The 23,217-nt window shown below is 36.7% G+C and overlaps 2 protein-coding genes across 2 annotated transcripts; one reads left to right on the plus strand and one right to left on the minus strand.

The window, feature by feature from the left end:
* Window positions 1-12,466: 12,466 nt before the first annotated feature.
* LOC110682766 (expansin-A32-like) lies at window positions 12,467-15,037 on the plus strand. Its single transcript, XM_021859101.1, has 3 exons — window positions 12,467-12,681; window positions 13,972-14,278; window positions 14,637-15,037. Exons 1-3 carry the CDS (start codon window positions 12,516-12,518, stop codon window positions 14,950-14,952), a joined length of 789 nt encoding a protein of 262 aa, XP_021714793.1. The 5' UTR covers window positions 12,467-12,515; the 3' UTR covers window positions 14,953-15,037.
* A 55-nt stretch (window positions 15,038-15,092) lies between these two features.
* LOC110682758 (WD repeat-containing protein 3-like) lies at window positions 15,093-22,961 on the minus strand. The gene is made up of 12 exons (XM_021859090.1): window positions 22,725-22,961; window positions 22,020-22,235; window positions 20,711-21,862; window positions 20,305-20,427; window positions 19,892-20,073; window positions 19,566-19,797; window positions 19,259-19,468; window positions 18,874-19,002; window positions 18,685-18,753; window positions 16,724-16,846; window positions 15,917-15,967; window positions 15,093-15,814 (listed from the first exon to the last, which is right to left on the minus strand). Exons 1-12 carry the CDS (start codon window positions 22,959-22,961, stop codon window positions 15,638-15,640), a joined length of 2,901 nt encoding a protein of 966 aa, XP_021714782.1. The 3' UTR covers window positions 15,093-15,637.
* Between the last annotated feature and the right edge of the window lie 256 nt (window positions 22,962-23,217).

Below are 23,217 nucleotides of genomic sequence, written 5' to 3' on the forward strand. Positions count from 1 at the left end.
GAACTAATTTAGAGAGAAAAATAAAATTTTAAACAAGTCTAACTTAATAAAATTTTCAAAGTGCAAATAACCAAAATAATTCCAAGAACCATTCTTAATTAAATTGGTTTAGCTTGGTGCAACATAAAATTGAGGCAATTTCTCACTTTCAATTTAATCAATTTAAATTAAACTTGAGAATTTGACAAAGTAAAGGGGAGTTGGAAAAATATGAACTTTAATGTTCAAATGAAAATTCCAACATCTAAATTTTGTGAATCCTTGAAAATTATATCTTCCAACATGAAGATAACCAAATTTCTATCACAAAAATCGAAAATTTATGTTTCCAATCAACTCAAAATGATTAAAACATCAAAGTTTAACACAAAATAACATGGAATTTAGTGGTTTTTAAAGTTTCAATCACTTATCACAAATAAAGATTGAATCTTTAACACTTAGGAAGCCTCAAAAATAACACTTTCACACTAAAAAGAAATTAGTTTGCAATTATGTGAAAATAAATCAACCTTTAAGCATCAAATACTACCAAGTAAGTGTGATTTAAGGGGACATAAAAATGCAGAAAATAATGCAAATAATCAACCATATAATCAACAATTAATGCCATTAATTTCAAGGTTAGAAAAGACTTAAAATTTTTCGTCAAAAACGAAAAACCCCTCGAAAAAGGCATTTCTGGTCAGAATTTGGCTAAAATCACAGTTCCCTTGGGTAATAAACCTTTCCAGAACACGTTTTCCACCCAAAAATCACTAGTCTTGGGCGAAAATCTGGGTTCTGGGCCAAACTCGACATTAAAAACGGGATTAAAAAAATAAAACCGAGCTACTAATCTAATTAGCAACTTCAACCAGAAAATTAAGCCAAAATAAACCTTGAAAAACATGATTATAAAAATAAACGAGCGGGGCTCCGATACCGCTGTTGGGGTTTGGTGAGTCCGACTCACCGCGGAAACAACCCCGACCCGAGGAACCACTCGCAATAATTAAAATCATAAAGCATAAATAAATAATCACAAAGAAAAGATAACGAATCTTACCCTTGAAGCGAGCTTCGCCCAAAAAACTGGGGCTCTTACTTGAAAGCTACGAGCACGTCAAGCGCCGCGCCTCCGACGATATCCACCCACAAAAAGGCGAACACAACTTTAAGGTCCGCTACCTTGGGGTTAGCAAGGTCCGACCAAAACCCGAGTGTTATATGAGTTTAACAGTTTTCCCAAAAATTATGGAATGCTCTTTTTAACTCCCACTCAAGCACTTCACTCCAAATGCCAAGGTTGGTATTTATAGAGGAAAGTATGAGTGGGAATTTCTATCCCATCAATGTGGGATCATGAAATTCCACAAATTAATTTAAAGCTAAATTAAATTAAAATTGTAAACTAATAATAAATCTACAAGTGGCATTACCATGTGAGATGGGTTGGTGAGGACCACATGGAGAGTAGGGGACCATACTTGCTCCCCACTCAATACTCTCCTTGTGCCACATGTCCTCTCCCACTTGCTCCCATATTCCATGCTTCCCCTTAATCCACGGCCCTATGGCCAGAGCCAAGCCACGAGCCAAGCCTAAGCCCGACCCGAGCCCAGCCCGCACCCAGCCCGCACCCAACAACTAACGCGGTGCGACTGCTGCTGTGGCCGTGGCTGCTAGCACGGTGCGCTAGCACGCACCAGCCAGCCATGCTAGGCTCGGTTTGGTGCTTGCTAGCCACCTTTGCTAGGACATTTTTGCCCCTAGCATTCGCATGCTCGGGGCACTCCGATGCTAGGGGTATTTTGGGAATATGGTCGATTTATTATTATTTTTGCGCGTCTCGTCTTTTATTATTTTGACTCGACTTCCAACGATCGGTTTCGACGCTCTAAGCTCGAATTACCGTCGTCTAAATATTTAACACTCGGGCGACGAATTAATTTCTTCCGAATTAATTCGTCGAGTTGGTTCGTATATTTTGCTTGGGTGTGACCCGAAGGGTTCAGTCAAGATTAAGTTGTAATATATATTAATATTACTGATCGGAAGCGGCCTCCACCCAGGCATTCCGATCACTTGACCTTACTGAATATATTAGCTTTCTAATAATTCTGAACCCGCTATCAAAATAATACACTTGTTCGAAGGACACCATTCCTTTCACTAATTTCGACCAGTTTTTCGTATTGTTTGCTCGATCCTACTTCCTGATTGAATTTTTTCTCACTTTTTTGAAACCCATATGTGTTCTACATATGGACATAACCCTCTGGGAATTCATGCTCCATCTACCCGATTGAACGCTCCATGCAACAAAGGGTACATCCGAGAATGTTGAATTCACCAAACCATGGAAGCGAGTTTTTTTTCTAAAACTCGCGGTGTCCCATCCACTCGTGCCAACCCTTCACGATTAGGCTAGTGGGATTCGAGCTTAGTGTATGATCACAGTGGGGTTCGAGCTAGTGGGATTTAAGGCTTGAAATTATTCCCTACACTTAACAATCTCGAATTTCTGTAACAATGGCGAACGACTAACTATACTTTAAGAATTTGTAGGTTTTTGATTAATGGCGGGTTGATTATTTTGGGGGAATATCGATTATCGAATATGACTTGTGTTTTTATAATGGTGGATTGATTATTTTCGTCGGTTTAGGGTCTTAGTGGGGGGAAGTGGAGGAGGGCATCGTGGTGGGGGAAAAGAGGAGTGGGGAAATCGAGGGTGGGTCTTGATGTAGGGCTAGGGCAGCTAACCTGGGGAGTCTAATCTTCAGCAGGGAAGGTGGGTTGACAACACCGGCAATGGACGGGAGGAGAATAGGGTGACTGGGCGCACTAATGATGGGGGATGATTTTTAAAAAAAATATATTATTTAATTATTATAAATTAACCATGGTTAGCTTTTTTTTTGGTTAGTTATTTTAATTAAAATAGCTATTCTCTTTGGTAACCAAAAATTCAAGTTTACTAAAGATAATAATTTTTTCCCCAATTTACCATAGAGAAAAATAAAAAATTGGGTGTTACCAAATGAATTTCCCAACAAATTTTGTGAACTTGGGATAGAGTATACAAGGAAGAAACAGGCATATCTTTTTAAAGAATCATGTCAAAGTTTTAAACAACAAAAAAAATATCAATATCAAGGGGAAACAATCCCAACTAGTTGATTGATAGCAGTTTCATGTTTCCATAATGTTTGAACAAGATTTCAGAAATGGAAAAGGTGATCTTGAGTCTTAGTAAAAAGCTAACAAAAAGGACATAAAATTGAAACACTAATATGATGGTGAGTCAGATTAGCCCATGTGGAAAGAGCAGTACTTTGTATGTAATAATTTCCATACAAACGATTTAAGTATAAGTTTGGGGACTAACATTTTATATTTTTCACCTTTTGGGACCTCCCAATTTTTTTCCACCGTTTAGGACCTCAATATTACAATCCGGCCAAAAAGTGAGTCCCTTAGGTTAAAAAAGTCAGTCCCTTGGGTTAAAATGTTAGTCCCCTAAAAAGTGTCAGAAATAAAAATATTCCCCCCCAAATATGTTAGTCCCTTATTTAATGCACATGCTGATTGATTTGATGGGGGTGTGTAAAATTAAGACACGTGGGCACGGGGAATATGAAGCTTCTGAAACGAGTGGTCCAAAATAAAACGATTCGTTTTCTTTTTTTTTTTGGGAAAAAAATGAACCCAAACGCTGCGTTTGGAATATAAGTCAGTACTAACCCATTTTAGGCACCATTTTTCTCATTTACTCCCCTGCCCAAGCTCTGCAAATTCCCTCTCCGTGTGAATATTCTTCGTGTTTGGTGGCTCTCAAATCTGATAATTCGAGCAGGATTTCGCAAGGAAATTCAGATAAGCACCCTAAACTTCAATTGTGGTTGTTTATTTTTTTGAAAATGTATGTTTTTTTATCTGGGTTGAAATAGGTTTTAGGGTTTTGTAATTTTGTTACTGATTGCTTGAATTATGCGATTTTGTGTTGAAATTGGATGTTGGATGTGTTCGTAGTTGTGTATGTTTAGGTTATGTGTTTGTTCATTGATTTATTTAGCTGGAAGTACTCAAAAATTTGAGTTTGGGTTAGGGTTTAGTTGAAAACAGAGTGTTAGTGTTAGATGTTTAAAAAATTGTTGTGTTTGGTGATTGTAGGAGTGAAATGGACGGACTTGAAAATGCACACCCTATGTTACACCTATATGTCCTCCGTTTTCATGTTTTCCCAAGGCTGGACCCAATTGCAACTGCTGGGGCCTCCAACACATGTAGGAGGTGGAGGGAGATGATACAGTTTGGCCTGGAGGAGGCTAATCCTGTTCTTGGCATGGAGCAGATAATGGTGCTCCATGTATTCCCAAAACTTACTTGGGGAGACCAACTTGAGGCTGGGAGGGTGTGTATGGACTGGCATAGGATGGTCCATAAGCGTAGGATTGTTGCATACTGTCATTTTAACAACTTCAATTCAAACAGGGGTTGGGAAGCTAATGACATTGTTGACAATGAGGGTCATGACTTCTGGGCTCACATGAAAGGGGACTGGACAGCCTACTGTGATGGCTTCCCTTGTTTGTTTGGGGAGGATTAGTCTGTATTGTGGGCTGGTTAGGATGAGTAGTTGTAGTTAGCATTTTGGGGTTAACCTTGGTGGTTGTAGCTAACAATTATGGGGGTGTATTGTTTTTTGGTTGCTTTTATCCCTTAGGGAAGTAGTGTTGTAGTTGATACTTTATATTTTGGTTGTCAATGCTTGGGTGACAAGGTGAGGTTGGTTTTTGTAACACCTTGTCACATTTGACAATATTGATGTAATTGAATCTTATGATATGAATGAAGTAATGATGTTTTATATGTTGTCCAAACTGTGTTGTGATTGGTACTTAACTTGATGGATAAATTGGATGTTATATTAATTTTATGCACCTTGTTCATATCATAAAAACTTAAACTCAATGTTGTGTAGAAATGGCTGATGACATTTCACCCTACATCATTCTTCATCATGAAGGCCAGTGGAAAAATAACCCAATTTCAGAATATGTTGGGGGACAAGTCAAGGTATTCAATGAATTGGGTGATGATTTTTATGGTACATTTCTAAAATCCCTTATCAACTCTTTAGGATACAACAATGTTATAAAGTTGCACTACTGTGATCCTTTGAAAAATATGTCAAATGGTGTTAGATTCTTATCATATGATGATTGCACTTTTACCAAATTTAAGAGTATATTGTTTGAGTATAAGATAGTTGATGTGTACATTGAACATGATCATGAGGATGTACATGGTTTTGATATTGGGTCAGGGAATGCTTTTGGGTGTAGTAGTCAGTCCTTTGTAGTGGATGAGCCTGAAGAAGTTGGTTTAGGTCAGAATGCTTGCATTATCAATTTAGAAGATTTCATTTACTATGAGGAGGAGGGGAGTGATAATGATGATGTTAAGGTGAAGGAAGTAGGGAGAAACTGAAGGTGGATGTAGATAATGAGTATCAGTTTACTCAAGAAGAACAGTCTCTGAATAGACTTGCATCTAGGACAGGGGAGGGAAATAGATGTTAGTAATGATGATGGTGAAGAGTCTGCTTCTGACCCAGAATCACCCCCCACTTTGATAATGAGGAAGACTGTGGTTACCTTCTCCCACAACCTGTGAACACTAAATAAAAAAAAACCAAAGTTTAACTTGAACAAACCACTTAGGGGGAGGGTGGAAGTCCAATCACCATTTTACTTAGGATAAGAATTTGAGGATGTTGTGGCACTAAAGTCAGCAATCACTTCTTATTGTGTGAGTATATGAAGAGATGTTCACTACACAAAAAATAATAAGAAGAGGATTGGTGCTAGTTTAAAGGGAAAGAGTGTCAGTGGTATTTATGGGCCTCACTTTAGGGAGGGAAAGGGACAATGAAAATGAAAACACACTTTCCACAACATAATTGTGGTAGATTAGCTAAAGTGAGTAAGATCAGAGCATCATGGAATGCAGCATTACCATCCAAAGTTCAATGTGAACCCTTACTTGAAGTGCCAGGAGATTGTGGATACAGTTTGGACTAAATAGGGTATCAAAAACACACTATGGATGGAACTTAAGGCAAGGAGAATGGCTCAAAAACTGATATTGGGTGAGTATAGGGAGCTATACTCTTTGTTACACAGATATGCACAAGAGATTCTTAGGTCTAACCCTGAGAATACAATCAAGTTCAAACTTAACAACAATGTGTTTAAGAGAGTGTATGTGTGTTTTGCTGCCTTGAAGAAAGGATTTCTATCTGGATGTAGGCCATTTTTTGGCTTGGATGGTTGTTTCTTAAAAGGTCCATTTGGTGGCCAATTGCTAGTGGCATTAGGGAGGGATGGAAACAATCAAATGTTTCCAGTTGCTTGGGCTTGTGTAGAAGTTGAGAACACTGAAAGCTGGACATGGTTTCTAGAATTATTAGCTGATGATTTGGGAACTGTTGATGGGGGAGGCTTCACCATAATGTCTGATCAGCAAAAGGGTTTACTTAAAGCAGTGGTTGATGTATGGCCTTGTGTTGAGACAAGAGTTTGTGCCAGACATGTCTACTACAAATTCAGGCAAGTGTTTAGAGAGAGTTTGTAATACAGACTTGGCTTTTGGAGAATAGCAAAATCAACTACTGAGAGTAGATTTAAGAGGAATCTGGATGAGTTCAGTAAGATTTCAGTTAAAGTAGGGGAAGATTTTCTCAAGAGAAATTACATGAAATGGGTGAGGGCATTCTTCACACCACAATCCACATGTGACAGCATTGACAACAACATGAATGAAGTCTTTAATGCTTATATTATGTCTAGTAGGCATAAGCCTATTATAACAATTTTGGAGGACATAAGGGAAAGATTGATAAAGAGGCTGCATAAAAAAAGGGATTTCATTGCCAAAAAAGAGATCAATATATGTCCTAGAATCCAAACAAGGTTAGAGAAGTCAAAAATTAATGCTAGGGGTTGGTCTGCTTTTTAGGATGGCCACTTTGCTATGGAGAGAGGGAGGGAGATACACAAACAAGATATGTTGCAATCTTTCTAGACAAGACATGTAGTTGTAATGCATGGAAAATTAGTGGTGTGCCATGCCATCATGTTGTTGCAGTTATATGGAAGGCAGTTGAGCATCCTGAGCACTATGTCTCTGAGTGGTTTAGTAAAGAAACCTATTTAAAGGCATATGAGTATCCTTTAGAGCCTTTGAATGGTCCTAAACAGTGGCCTAAATCACCTTATGCACCAATTCAAGCACCACAAGTGAAAAAGGTTCAGCACAGACCAACTACTAAAAGGAAGCCATCACTTGGTGAGGTTGAAGGCATTAAGTTGACTAAAAAAGGGGAAACTCACAAGTGCAGCAACTGCAGAGAGCCACGGCATAACAGAATCAAATGCCCACTGCCACTCAAACAACCTGCCATCCAAGGTCTACCAAGAGTGCATCACAGACAGGAGAGTCATCAACTGCAAAGGCTAAGAAGAGAAAGCAGACCGAACAGCAGCCTGATCAGGCCATTCCTACCACCCAGCAAAGTCTGGTGAACCTGCCTATGCATCAGAGAGGTGTTGGTGTCTATACATACCCAAATGGTACATCAGACCTGCTATGGTAAGCTAGCAAAATTTTGAATAATAACAAAGTTTAGTAATTACTGTAGGTTCAAATAATAACAAACTTTTGAATAATTAACCTTTTATTCATAATTTTTGCAGCCAATTCATACAGCACAGACCACTCAAACACAATCCAACCTGGGATCAACTACTACAATAGTTAGCATGTACTAACAAGGTATTTTCCAACATACACCCTAACTTAGTTGTACATATACATTTAACAGTCACCTTAAGCAAAGCTAAGATTACAATCCTATAAATTGAAACATGATTCTTCCTGATTTCTTCCATTTCATGTAGTCTGTCATTGCTTTGTATAAGTTTGATCATTTCTGTTTTCACCTCCCAGTCATAATCATCATCAATCCACTCCCAAAAATCACATCCATTGGGTTTCATGTAATTTTGGCAAGTGTGGAATCTCCTAAAAGGATTCTGGTCGTTCTTGAAATTCTCCTGGTAACCCTTCTTGAACATGATGAGTGTCATTTATGGCACTCATTTGTTCTCTTTTAGGATGATTTTAGATTGCTTTTGTAGCTCTTTCCTTTCCTTTCTCTTTATTTTTGCTATTTATTTCTTCAATTTACTTTTTACTTAGTTGATTTTCCTTCTTCATGCATTTCTTGGTTTATTTTGTTATTTTCTCTTTTATTTGCTTGTTTTCTTTCATTTTTCAGGTTAAGGTCGTTATACAAAGATTCATGAGGCCCCTTCCCAAGTTTGGCATTGATTAGGATGCCCATTGTTCTCCATTTGAAGCTCAAGCATGGAGAAGTGTAAGTTCCCAAAGACCTTAGGTCGTGCATTCAAGCCGTGGGGGCACGATTTCTCGTGTTGAACCCACAAACATGGAGTTTGGAAACTACAAGGTCCCGTGTTTATCAAGAGAATTGAGTGGAATGCACGAGGAGCATCGATATGATGGTGAAGAGGGTTGCCCTGTTCCCAGGCGCGGGCGCGCCTGTCTGGGTCTCTGTTCCGTACCTAAATTTGCGCGGCCGCGCTCCCCCTTATAGTTAGTCGCGCCTGTACGGGTCTATTTTGGACGGTCTAACTAACTTTTCTTTGTTAGTTTTACTATATTTAGATTTTCCCTCTATTCTTGGGGGAGAGTTCATTTTTAGAATTAGAATAGAAGTAGGTCAGATTTTTAGAGAGAGAAACTCTAGTTTGTAGAAAGAGAAGTTCTTGCTGATTGATGATTGAAGATTGATGATTCCAAGTGTTTTCTCCATTGATTTGAAGCAAGTTTGTAAGGATTTCTTTACTTTAATGCAATCTTAGTTTTGATTTCAATTTCTTTGTTAATTGTTCAAGTTGATTGATTTTTGAATTGATTTTATCTTGATTAATATGATGATGATGAATTTGTTGTTTAGCTTAGTTTTGATATTGATTTCCATGAATTGTGAGTAGTTTTCTTGCTAGGGGAATGGTGAAGCATATATGAGTAATGGATTTATGCTAATTGGGGGAAATTGATGGAGTTGATGTTGTGATTAAATTGGTTGATTGATTATGTGCATGTGTGTGTTTAATTTAGGAGTGATCAACCTAGTTACTCGCACTAGATTGCATTGTAATCTCACATTGATACGGAAAATTAATTTGTATCTTGCATTTGTCTATTGAGTAGGTTTACAAGGTTCCTAGCTAGAGTCTCTCGTAGTTGGCGCTAGTTTGACCTCTAGGAGATTAGCCTACCATACTCTCTTGATTGCTTAATTGATTTTCCCTCGCAACACTCGACTTAGTTATCTCCAATCCCAATTAGTTTAATTCATTCCGAGTTTATGTGGATTCTAACCCTAGTGCTTGATAAATTTGATTCCATTTCGATTGTTTGATTGTTTAGAATAGACACGCCTTACTTCATTACTTCGAGATAGCTTAGCTTTAGCATTAGCATTCACCTCCCATTCCTAGTGGTTCGACCCACGAATTACTCCTATACAAGGTATAAGGGTGTGTTGAGATATTACAAATTTTGTTTGACCGAGGGTAGATTAGTTTTCAACGACCTAGTCTCCACCCTTATTCTGAACATCTGCAGAAATTTGTGACACCATCCATATTTCTGTTTTTGCCAGAGATTGTAGAAGAAAAATGAACGTGAAGGAATCAAGGCTTGTTGCTTATGGACTGAAGCCTTGCTGCTGCTGCTTTTTTTTTTTTTTTTTTTAATTAAAATGGCTAGTTGTAGCAGCAATCATTTTTGGGGAATTATTTTGCTGTTGAAAATTTGGATAATATCCTTTTATTTTGGATATTGTTGATTTTATTTATGAAGGAACTTACTTATTTTGTGTTAATTCCAATGAGGGGACTGACTTTTTTTGGAAAGTTATGAAATAAGGGACTAACTTTTGCTCAGGTAAGTTAAAGTTGGGTTAAATGACCGGAAAACTAACTAGAGGTCCCAAAAGGTGGAAAAAAAAGTGGGAGGTCCCAAAAGGTGAAAAAATGAAAATATTATACTTAACTCCATACAAACTCAATCTATTTGGTGATGTTTTATAGTTTTTTTTTTTTTTTTTTGAAAGAATGTTTTATACTGTAGTTTTTAGTATACACTAGTTTTGTGCCCGATGCGATGCCAGAATTGGTTATTACATTTTGAGATTTTAATCAATTTTCAAAATATATCTCTAAATCTCTAATACAAAATTAGTTAGAAATTGATGTGCTTTAGTGACGATTTAAACTATGTAGTAGTAAGCATATAAATGACTAATAATAATATTGGTAATTTTTTTAAAGTTATAATCTAATTATTTTTTGAATAAAATTATAATTCAATTTATACATATGAAATATTGGTATTTTATCGAAAATAAAACTCTCAACTAACAATTTTGTCCTAAAATTCTATCCAAATTTGATTGAAAATAGAATTTTAAACTAATTTATTTAGCCTTTTAAATCTATCTAAATATATCCAACGTGGCAAGACACTTAGCGAAAAGTTAGAACGCCAAGTGTCGCAATGTCGTAGACTGGTTAAAAGTTTAACTTTATATATTAGTTACTAGTTTTGTACTTTTGTGCCCCGTGCGATGCCCGGGTTGTTTATGGAATTTTAAGATAAAATTATATTATAATTCAATTTAATTGATTGAAAATAGAATTCTAAATTATCTTTTTTTTTCTACAAAGTCTATCATATATTTATCCAACGTGGTACAACACTTAGCGAAAAGTTAAAATACTATACGATGTTGTCTTGTGACCTAATTATAAGTTTATTATTTGGTATTTTATCGAAAATAAAACTCTAAACTAACCCTCTTATTCTAAAATTGTATCTAATTTGATTGAAAAAAGAATTTTTAACTAACTTTTTATTTTATGAATCTATTTAAATCTATCGAAGGTGGCGCGACACTTGGCGAAAAGTTAGAATGTCAAGTGTCACTATTTCGTCACCTGGCTAAAAGTTTAGCTTTATATATTAGTTATATGATTTTATTTTATGAATCTATTTAAATCTATCCAAGGTGGCACGACACTTGGCGAAAAGTTAGAATGTCAAGTAGGAATGGCAACGGGTCTGATTGGGGTCGGATGTGGCTAAATCTGAATCCGATCCGTTTAGTAAACGGACCCTGGACTCGGATCCAAATCCGAGGCCGAATCCGAAAAATCCGAGTCGTAATTTTCGGATCCGAATCCGGTCCGTTTATTCGGACCTCCGAAATGTTCCGAATATTTTTTTTTTTTTTTGTAATGTCATGCATATACCTATAATTGCTTGTATTGTCATACCAATTAAAATATAAACATAACATATTTAAATTATAAACTAAGTTACATAACAAAATTTTGCTACAAAACAAGCAAATAATTATCCCAAGTTATAGAGCATATGCTTATACTTTTGGATTCGGACTCGGATCGGACTCCGTCGGACTTTGCGTAGGGTCCAAGTCCGATCCACCTCCTATTCGGATTCGGATCTATTTTATCGGATTCAGATTCGGACTAATATTAAACGGATTCGAATCGGATTTTTTCCTTCGGATCGGATCATATTCGAATCGAACTCGGATTAAATTGTCATCCCTAATGTCAAGTGTCACTATTTCGTCACCTGGCTAAAAGTTTAGCTTTATATATTAGTTATATGATATGATATTTTATCTATTATTAAGAGTCTCTTTTTCAACTTTTATCCAAAACATTCCAAACTCTATTCCTCAACTTTTGTTAACTTAACTTAAAAAAAAAAAAAAAAAAAAAAAAAAAAAAAAAAAAAAAAAAACCTATCAATTTCCATGGTAACTTCCTATCTTAAAACTTCCATTAAACAAATTCAATAACTTCCATAATCGTACTTGCAAAAATAATAAAACTCCGTAATACTGTAGTAATAAAAAAAATAAAAAATAACTAAAAAAAAAAAATCAATAGTATGGAACAATTGTTTTACATCCTAGGTATTTGCGTAGAACGCCTCTTGCACATTACTTATATGGTAGTCTAAGTGCCATCTAAGCAGTGTTGTAACTAGTATCATTATATAAGTTCAACCAGTTTTTTTCTAGAGTTTTGCTCCTTTATTTATAATTACAATTCATCAAAGCATTGTTCAAAACTATTTTTGATATTACAAATTGTCAATTTCAACATTCAAATTTAGGCAATGCATAAAAAGGCTTAAATTTAGATGGACAGCAATAATAATGGTCAAACAAAAGCTGATCTAAAACATGCTTACCAACAATGTGTTGTTTTAACTAAATTTAGCTGAATATAGCAAAATTCTAGAGTCGTTTATATAAAGAAATCATAGTACAAGAAAAATAAATAGCAAATGAAGCTATTTCAACCATCCTTGCCTCATTTACGGGTAAAAAAAATCGTATGCCATCAACAATGAAGTCATCTCTTCTAGGCAACATTTTGGCCGTGTTATTTCTTGTGGTGTTTGTCTCTAATGTTCATGCCAAGAGGCCAAACTTCCGGCCTGGTCCGTGGAGAATCGGTAGGGCTACCTTTTACGGTGGCCCAGATGGTTCAGGAACTTATGGTAATTACTCCTTCATATTATTACTCCATCCATCTCTAAAAGTTTTTCTATTTGGACAATAATTGTTTCACAATAAACCAAAGCATAAAGAACTTATAGAAACCGGAGTATTATTTAGTCATGTCGCTATTATTGTTATTATTAATAAATTACATAGCTAGATTCCATTGAGTACATATGCATATATGTGTTCATAGATTACGCATGCATGGTGAATTTAAATAGCAATGTGAGAAATGATGAACCTTTTCCTAAGAAAATTTATGTGCCGCTTGACACTCCTTTCTCTTTGAAATGGTAAATGAGAGTTGAGCACAATTTAGTATGAAATTATTTTTAATATTTCAAAATAAAAGATTATAGAGCTTTATATACTCTATATACTACCTCCGATACATATTATTTGCAACGATTTGACATAAAGTAGAGAGGAAAAATGTCTAATCGTTGCAAATAATATGTAACGGAGGTAGTATTAAAGCTACGATTCTTAATAATCAGAGGTGGTTTTAAGCATGTGCAGGACAGTTGATCACACAAGGCCCTAAAGCGAAATTACTTACAAAAAAAAAAAAAAGGGTTCCATTTTTTGAAATTTACTTATATACAAAATAAAGAGAAAACTTGTTAAAATCTGTAATCTATTCTTCAATTTTGTCCTAAAATTTATATTTTAATTTAGTATTACCTTGAATTTTTATTAGTCGCAACTTTTGGGTATTATTTGTGAGATATAAAATATTCCAAAGTAGAAACTAATAAAAATCGAAGGTAGTATAATATTTTTCCTTACACAAAAGATTTTAAGGCCTAATTTAACAAAATTGCACAGGGTCATTTTTCAGTGTTAGCATTTGTAGCCCTGCTTGTAATTATATAGTTGAGCATCTTACCACCAAGCAATGTTACCTTTTGATACAAAATATTAACATCTATAACAAATTTATTTACAAGAAAAAATGTAATAACCCAGGCCATCACCCAAGCCCAAATACTAGGTTTTTTTCAAAAGAAACATAACTCACAAATGAGTTGACATTATTTGTCTCACCTTAAATAAATAAGAAAAAAAAAATATCACACTACTACTCCCATTATAAATTGGTTTTAGGAACAATCATATTGGACTTGTATGTGGTCAAACTCTCCTCCAATACGAATTTATAATTTATATACGGCCCAACAAGATCTATCAGTTTTACTTAAAAGTTCAATTCCATGGGTGAACGCATTTGCATAGAGTACATGAAAGTGCACAAAGTTGATTAATGTTGATTTGAATGTAAACAGAGGGAGCATGTGGATATGGGGATATATCAACCAAAGAAGGCAAAGGGGGGTTTGGGGTGCAAACTGCAGCTATAAGCACAGCATTGTTCAACAATGGAGCAGCTTGTGGCTCTTGTTATGAGCTCAGTTGTGAAGAGCCTGCAAAGGGCTGCAAAGCTGGTGCGTCCACCATCACCATTACCGGCAACAACTGGTGCCCTGATGGAGGGTGGTGCAGCCCTCCCCAGGAGCATTTTGATCTCACTCAACCAGCCTTTCTTCAAATTGCTGAGTACAAGGCTGGCGTTGTCCCAATTAAATATCGCAGGTTTGTAACTCATGAAGTACTCTATTTGTTTGGATTATTTGTCACACTATCCTAAATCCTAAGAATCTTACTCCTCATAATGCTGCATATTCTCTTAAGTCGCTATTCATGAAGCAATGAGCTAAGGAGTTATTTACAGAACTTCAGAGAAATCAATCTTCTTGAGAACTTTCAAACACTGGCTTTATTTTCATAAAATATAAATTATTTTCTACTGTATTTAGCTTGTAAAGCTGCAAAGTTGATACATTACTTACCACAATTTTCTTTCTTTCTTTTTTTTTTCCTTCCATATTGCAAAACTAATAAAAACAGAGAATCAGAGTAACTGAATCGAATGTTTATGCATGACATGCAGGGTTCCATGCATAAGAACAGGAGGAATCCGTTTCAGCATATCTCCGCATTCGAACCCCTACTACCTGCTCGTGTTGATATGGAATGTCGCAGGTGCAGGAGATGTAGAAAGCGTAATGATAAAGGGAGATAAGGGTAAGCCATTTAAACCAATGAAGCGCAACTGGGGCCAAAACTGGGAGAGCGATGACAATTATGTAGGGCAATCAATTACCTTCAGAGTCAGAACCAGCGATGGCAAGAAGTCTACTTCATGGCATGTTGTCCCAAACACTTGGCAGTTTGGTCAGACATACGAAGGCAAGAACTTCAGATAAATTTTGCCGAAGCTTACGCTCTTCACCAGCTAACACCAAATTCCTTCTGAAGTTTGACGCTGATATATAATCATCACTAGTTTATCTGCTCTAAAGTAGTACTTTTGCATGCAAAATTTAAATAAATAAAGAAAAAGGGAAAAAAATATATGCTCTATTTAGCACCAAAACTCTTCAATATCTCAATATATACACGATGACGTGAATTCATGTAGTGAGAAACTGCGAAAGCAAAAAGCAAAAACTGAATATAAATAAAACTCAGGCTAGAAGAAGAATATGTGCGCATATACTTATGCAGTACTTCAATTCTGTGTCACTCGCATTACTCCATTTTGAGGGTGATTTCCTCTAAACACATGCAGGTGAATAGATTTGTCCTCTGTGTATTAAAAGCACAAATCCCACAAGTCCGATTGTCATGCAAGCCTTAAACCTCCCAGTACAATATGTATGGTATCAAACTCAATGTTGACCTAAAACCCTCCAAACCATCAGTGCCAAGTTCAATTTTCCGTCTTCTTTAACATCACATCAGAAAATCGTGCAAAGAGATGTCTTCAGTTCATAACATTCCCCATATAGCATAGGATAGCCCTAAGAATTCTTGAATGTTCAGAGGGGCATACGGTTAATTTACCTTGCACAAATGCATTCGCCACTTTTCTACCGGACTTTATTGCCCTTATCGCACAACAGTCCAAGCATGCCCATCACTTCCCTGTTTCTGCTTCTTTTTTCTCTTCCGTTCCTCTCTCGTGTCTGTTTTTCCAGTATTTCGTTTTGCAAGTCGTGAACGGATTTCCAGCAACTTTGATTTAGCGTCTCGGAAAGGTGCATCAGACTTCATAGCCATTAGTTGCTGAATTAGCAGATGAAGAATTAGTTTCCTTGCTTGACATGCTTATTGCACAAGTGTCAGTATAATGGTGACCTCGATAGATAAGATTGCGAATATACATACCTTGAGATGGTCCATTGCAGCAAGGTTAAAGCCAAGAGTATCTTTGCAATCCTGATACATAAATTAGATATTGATAAGCATCATTTACTTAGAAGAAACAAATAACAAGATTATCTTAAACTCTCAATGTCCAAATACCATAGAAAGGGCAAGCTGATAGCTCCGCATATACAAAGGTGCCAAATGGATTATTTGGGTGACGAGTCTTTCAGTTCGGGCTGAGACAGGTCACGCTGGGTCAGGTCATATTCAGGTCTATAGTAAATTAGTTAATCATAAAAAGTAACCAATCTTAATCCTTTTTTTTTCGGGTCAAGTTGGTCAATTTCAGGTTAAGTTCAGGTCTGGTTCAGGTTGGTTTGCTATGTCAGGGATGCATAGGAAACGATGGTGGTATGCAAGCCTGAGGGAAAGGGGGAAGCCTCGTCTCCTGAAACAGGCATCATAAAAGTTCCTAAAACACTCAAAAGTCATTATACTGCTCAACTTGGCTACAAGCAGCACATATACAAGGTTGGAACTCAATGGCTATGCAAATTTTTGATAGCTTTACCACCCAAGTTAGGTGGCCACAAATCAGAAACATCATTATTGATAAAACCAGGACTGAGTTTATTCATCAACAATCAGTAGTTAAACTATAATGTGTACATACTTGAGTACAAATACGTGAACAGGATGAAAATAAGAAGAGCAAGCTAAGAGCCCACTAAAATAACACATTAAAAAAAATTAAAAAAAAAAAAAAAAAAAAAAAAAAAAAAAAAAAAAACTTGCAGGAATCAACAGTATTAGATCATAGGATACCTTCACTCTTGAATGCAGGACATCTTTAAGAACAGTCAACACTGGTCTTGCAGAAGGTGTGCTTATTAACTGATGATAATGCGTCTGCAGCAATACTACTGCTACCCTGCAAATGAGCTCAACCTGCATTTGCAATTTGTGGCGTCAATGTTTGATCCTCAATATTGACTTCCAATGTGAACCTCCTCACAGAAAGAGGTTAACAACAAACAGAAAAATACTTCCAAAGTTCCAAGATGCATGATTTTACATTCCAACTTCCAAGTATCATCAAGTACATTAAGAGTATATGTGCTTGTGTGTGTGTGACTATGTGTGTGTGGCTGTGTGTGAAGAGAAAAAGAAGAAATATTTGTTTACTGGGCACTTAACATGATCACAAGACTTAATATCTTCTTTTATACTTTTGGTGTCCTCTTTTCTTCACAATGATGAATTTGATGGGGTTAAACAATCAATGAACATTAAGGAAATATAATCAATACTCCATATCTAGAAAAAAAAAATAAGGAAATCTGTACAAAATTTTCATAAACTTAGAAACAGAAGATATTGTCAATAACCTTGTTTAGACCTGGCAATTCTGACCCAGACCCGAATGACCCGACCCATGACCCGAAATCGACCCGAAAATAGTGACCCAAAATTGACCCAAAACCCGAATCAACCCGACCCGACGTGGAATTGACCCGAACTTAACCCGAAACCCGAAATGACCCTACTCAAAACAACCCGACCCTAGATGACCCGAGACCCGAAATGACCCGACCCGAAGTGACCCGAGACCCGAAGCTGACCTGATACCCAAAGTCACCCGACCTTTAACTTGAATTAATTGACCCAAATAGACTCAAAACCCAAAGTGACCCGAACCAAAATTATCTTATACCTTAAATGATTAGAATCTATTTAAGCTAAAGACTTTACCTGAGTCATGAGCAAACCGAAATAGAAAAAAACCGCAATCAAACTGACTTAATTTTTTTTATTAAATTGTAATGTGTAACAGTGTAAGCAATTTACATATTTTGAGCATTACTTTTCTTGATTTCTTCGGCCTTTTATCTATAAGTTTTTAAAAAATTGTAAAAAGATTGAAATTTAACGACTATTCTACGGAGTTTGTCCATAAGATTAAAAAATTAACAAAAGCTCGAAATAAAAGTCACAATTCTCACAAGTATAGAAAAAAAATAGTACAATAATAATGCGTACATAACATAATGTTCAATAGCAAATGAAATTACAAAATAATCTAAAGTCAAACAATTACTGCATTCCATGAAAAAAGTAGCCTTAATAAATAGAGTAAGTTTCTTGTCAAGAAATATATAAATATATACTATGTATATAGAGTTGAATTTAACCCAATGCAATGACCTGAATATCCCGAAAATTGGACCCGAAGATTGACCCGACGCGAACTGACTCGACCCGAAAATTGACCCAACCCAAACTGATCTGACCCAAACTTGACCCGACCCGAACTCGACCCAAAATGTTGACCCGAAACCCAACCTGACCCGATTATCATTTGACCCGAAATCAACCCGAAACCCGAAATGACCCGACCCGATTATCAGTTGACCCGAAATGACCCGACCCGAACTTGACCCGATAATTTTTTGACCCAAACTTGACCCGAAATGACCCTACTCGAATGACCCATTTGCTAGGTCTAACCTTGTTTGACATATACATGTACAACGTGCAAAAACAAAAATACAACTAGGCAGTAAAATACACATTAGCAGAAAAACAATGGGCAACCACAGATTAACATTTAATATTAGCAAAAAAAAAATGTTCTTCACCTTTTTCTGGCTGTTTAAGTCTACAAAATGGGCAAAAATGACCCAATAAACTAAAATGTGCATAAATGACCCAAGAAACAAAGAACATTCAATAAAATGAGATATAAACAATCAAATAGAAATGTATCAGTATGAATGAGATCTGACCTTTTCAGAATTTGAGGTCCAATTTTTCAAATATGAAAGCAGTTTTAGAGCATCAGAAAATGGTATTGCCTGCAATCAATGCAAAAAGAAGGTTAAGAAAACCATATACCGCAAACTTTGGTGTAGGGGAAAATATTCAACATCAGAATATTAACTGAAGATCTGAAAGTTAATCAGAAGTGTCCGTACAAGTAAAGTCTGCTCCAGATCATTGGGCCGGACATTTGAAATTGAGCGAAGAACATAATCAGAGGGTGAAAGTCCAAGCATAAGTATGTTCGGCTGAAACCTGGCCATTGCCCCCCTTGTTTTCTCCTCCTGTACATCACAATTTAATAAATCAAATGACTTAATTTCAATTTTTCCTGAAATTCTGTATAAATTCACTCACTAATACACATGGGAAAGAAAAATACAAAGAAGACTATTAACTTAGGAAGAAAAAGACATTTGACATAGTAAATTTTGGCATAGCCAGTGAACCAACCATGCAAATGTTTTGCAAGGCAAGATTCTATGCACTTTGAATGATCATTATGCAAATTAATCAACATATCATTGACAGTACAATTACCTCATATTCAGCAATACGCTTCGTTTCAGCTTCTGCCAAATCCAGTGCTTCAATAATCAAGTCAGTTGCAGTTAAGGTTTCCTGAGTTTTCTTTCCTGCTGATGCCACAGCACCCTCCTCAGGAAGCTCGTCCTTCGGGGCATGTCTATTTTCAAATGCACCGTCAAGATCAGCCTCAAACATCTCCTCCAACCTTTTTTCTTTCTCTTCCTACAAAAGATGTTGATGATAGTTAAATTAATAAAAAGAAACTAAAAGCTTTCCAGAAGCCTCATCATCAGACAAAGTGGCCAATATGGAGGAGTACCTCAATGAAAAATGGTTCATCAGTGCGATCCCAACGCCTTATGGACCTATCATGAGATCCCGTGACAATAAAATCACCACGACTACTGAGAGCTAGACACCATATCTCAGCATGATGTCCTTCAACAGTTAAAAGCAATTCAAACTTATCAGCATCCCAGTACTTCAAAAGCCGGTCCTTCCCAACACTAAATACATAGTGAGTATTAGGAACAAACTTCACATCCATGACACTGCCACAGGAAAAAGATATTCACTAGTCAAGTAAAGCAACAGGGAATTATAAAATGCCTTTTGTGTTTTGTCAAAATAGGCTAAGATAAGTACCTATCAGCATGGGCAAAGATCGATTTACGGCAGTCACCAAAGTCCAAACCCCAAATCTTTAGATTTTTGTCTGCAGACCCCGTAACTATCAGATCCCCATCAGATGATATATCCATACATAATACAGGCAATTTGTGACCATATAGTGTAAGGAAGAATTTCAGTGTATCCGCAAAGAAGACCTAGAAAATTTCACACATCAGAAAATATAACAAACGACTAATAAGGCAAGGAAGGCCTCATAAAAATAAAGGGCTGATCATATAAAATGAGAAACCAGTAGATAACATGAAAGTATAGAAGATGCAAAGATGCTATCAAATATTATACCCTATTCGACAAGCAATGTAAAAATAACTATGTAAGCTTGCACTTAGAAATACAAGCAGATAAAAGAGTCAGGACAAACTGACCTTTACTGTGCAATCCAACAACGCAACAGCAATATACTTTGCATCTGGGCTCAGTGCAATCTTCAAAACATCATCATTCATTTTCATTGTCCTCACATTAGACACTGTTAAGCGCTCCAAGTCCTATGAGTAAGAATAGCAACTTCTTTATACAAACAAGAAAAGAGGTAGCTTGGTTTGCACAAATATATACACTACAGGGTAACTTATTCAGTCGCAGATCACATGTTTGTAATAACAAATAAAATTATACTTCAGAACAGCAAAAACAAACATACTGAATATTTATCCAAAAGTCCTATTACACCTAAAGTTCTTTCTTATTAAGATAACAACTGACAATCATGATGGGCAAGATGAAATTTTAAGGTAAGAATGGAAAAGAAGAAGAGCACAGGGAACTCACGTGACCAGACTTCTTCAATCGGCGATACTCCCAGAACTTTACCTCGTGGTCTGCACTACCAGTAACAAAACCAGTTTTGTCGGGCATGCTAGCCATTGAATGAATAGAGCCTCCATGAGCCTCCACTACCTCCACACATGTAGCACTGGGAACATCTATGATTTCAATCTTTCCACCTTTAGTCCCAACAAGTGCATACTTGTTCTGGTCACCAGAAACAAACATGCTGCACAGTCCATAGCCAGAATCAATGGTTCGAAGGCAGTTACAGGTACTGGGATTCCAAATCTTCACTGCATTGTGACTTGTTGACAGTAAAAGAGAGTTATCCGGGCTGAGACTAAGACTTCTAACATCAGAGCGATGACCTTGGAGCTCAATAGCCAGTGTCTGTGCACTTGAATCACTTCCTATGGAATATATTTCTACAGAATTATTGTTCAGTGACAAGGCTAATGTGGCCAAGGAGTTCTTTGGATTGATTGGACAGAAAGAGGTGGAACAAATCTTCTTTCCAGACCTTACAATTTGAAGAAGCTTACAGACATCAGAGACTACAATAGTTGGACTACTCTCCTCTAGAGAAGTGTGTTTTCCATCTCCAATATCTGTACCCTCAGCCACATTTTTGGAGGGATCTTTTTCTTTCTTCTCTTTCTTGTCTTTCTTCTCCTTCTTTCTATGAACTCTGCGCTTAGCTTTGCGCTTGGACTCGGCCTCATCTAACATACGGAATATCTCCACTGTCTTACCTGCCACTTGACATGCTAAAAGATTACCAAGCTTATTAAATCTTAAATTTGCAACTCGGTCTTTGGTCTGCCTCGGAATTTCACCAAAGTACTTCAGGACTTCCCACTTGTTACGAGCTGATGAAAGATCGTTGTCTACAGAATCCTTATGATCAGAACTACCTATTTCTCCATCTCCCAAATCATGCTTGGTTACGGTGTAAAATCGAAGTTCAAGGTCTGCTGAGCCTGTTACCACATATCTCTCCTCTGGATCACTATCTATAGACCAAATCTCACTATGATGACCACTAACTATTTGCATACAATATTGGGTCTCAGTATCCCAAACTCTAACAAACTTGTCTTTTGAGGAGCTGACTAGCTTTTTTCCAGAATCGAGAAAAAGCAGATCTGTCACCTAAACATTGTAACACCAACAGGGTAAATACATGAACATCAATTCTTACAGAGACTATCAAACTACTAAAAGCATAACATTTCTCAAAAGAAATCAAATTAACGAACATAAGCCAGTATCAATCCTATAATAATAGATAAAAGAGTGATGTACAAACTTGATCACGGTGCCCACGAAGACGATAAAGGCCAGTCTCGCCAACCACATCCCACAAGATAATATCATTATCCTTTCCACCAGACGCTAACATCGATCCAATCTTATTGTAACGAAGAGCAGTAACAGCTCCTTTATGTCCATTCAATGTTGTTTCACATGTTCCCTTACTCAAATCCCATATTCTTATACTGCCATCAGCATGCCCAACTGCCACCTGAAAGAACAAAATTAGCAAAAATGAAGAACAACCAGAGCAAACCTATCAAATCAGCATTAGCTATACACATTCATTTTCTCCCCCTCCCCACAAAGGGTATAGAAACCGATGAATACCCGTCAAGGATTTCAAATTCCATCCTGTTCCTGCCTTCTGGTCAACCTTCTTATACCTTATTGACATCAATATCATACTAGCAAGACAAAGCTCCTACATACATACTTAGTATTTTCTATAAACTGGAAAAACCCACCACATTTGATTAATTAACAACAAAATATCATCTTACATCAACTCAAATAAAATACCCATTTCTTCCAACAACAAAACCATATCAAAAGCATCAACATTTCCCCAGTGAAAAACAAATTGAACAACAAATCATCAAATAACACAACCCAGATAACATTTCTCTCAAATCCACCAAAACCCAATTCAAAAACACAATCAAATTGATAAACAAAGAGAAAGAAAGAGAGTAATTACCAATGCGGAAGCCGGGGAGGCGACAATAGAGGTGACAGCAAGAGAAGGACCAGGGGAAGAAGCAGAAGGAGAGAGTGTCTTGGAGCAAACACCTTGACGAACCTGCCAAACACCGACCTTCTCAAGAGCAGGAGAGAGAAGGAACTTGCCGGAGCTGTCGTAGCAGATGTTGGACTCCAATGAAGCAATCACCCCGAAAGTTGCCGCTGGTTCATAGCGAAGGTACGACTTCACCATTTTTTCCGGCGAGTAAAGAAAGGGTTATTGGGTTCAAGCTTTGCTTGTCGGCCCTTTTCTGTTTGTATGTTCAGAATTTGACAAATTGAATGTTTATGTAAAATTCAAGGGTTTTAGGGGTTTTGCACTTTTGCGTTTCGGGTATCAGGGTTTTAAGTATGTCTAAAAGTGATATTCATCGATAACTATAGGCGCATTGAAATTAGAAAAATTTGTAAATCGCAGCAATTTAAAGTTTGTATTTTGCAAATTACAA

The sequence above is a fragment of the Chenopodium quinoa genome, unplaced genomic scaffold, assembly GCF_001683475.1.
Source record: "Chenopodium quinoa cultivar QQ74 unplaced genomic scaffold, ASM168347v1, whole genome shotgun sequence".
Classification (NCBI taxonomy): domain Eukaryota; kingdom Viridiplantae; phylum Streptophyta; class Magnoliopsida; order Caryophyllales; family Amaranthaceae; genus Chenopodium; species Chenopodium quinoa.

Coding starts and splice junctions, on each gene's coding strand:
- LOC110682766 (XM_021859101.1), top strand. CDS start 12,516: ATGCCATCAACAATGAAGTCATCTCTTCTAGGCAACATTTTGGCCGTG. Junction 12,682..13,971: donor AGATGGTTCAGGAACTTATG/GTAATTACTCCT, acceptor GAATGTAAACAG/AGGGAGCATGTGGATATGGG. Junction 14,279..14,636: donor GTCCCAATTAAATATCGCAG/GTTTGTAACTCA, acceptor CATGACATGCAG/GGTTCCATGCATAAGAACAG.
- LOC110682758 (XM_021859090.1), bottom strand. CDS start 22,961: ATGGTGAAGTCGTACCTTCGCTATGAACCAGCGGCAACTTTCGGGGTG. Junction 22,236..22,724: donor CCTCCCCGGCTTCCGCATTG/GTAATTACTCTC, acceptor TTGTTCTTTCAG/GTGGCAGTTGGGCATGCTGA. Junction 15,968..16,723: donor TCCTGCATTCAAGAGTGAAG/GTATCCTATGAT, acceptor TTTATGTATCAG/GATTGCAAAGATACTCTTGG.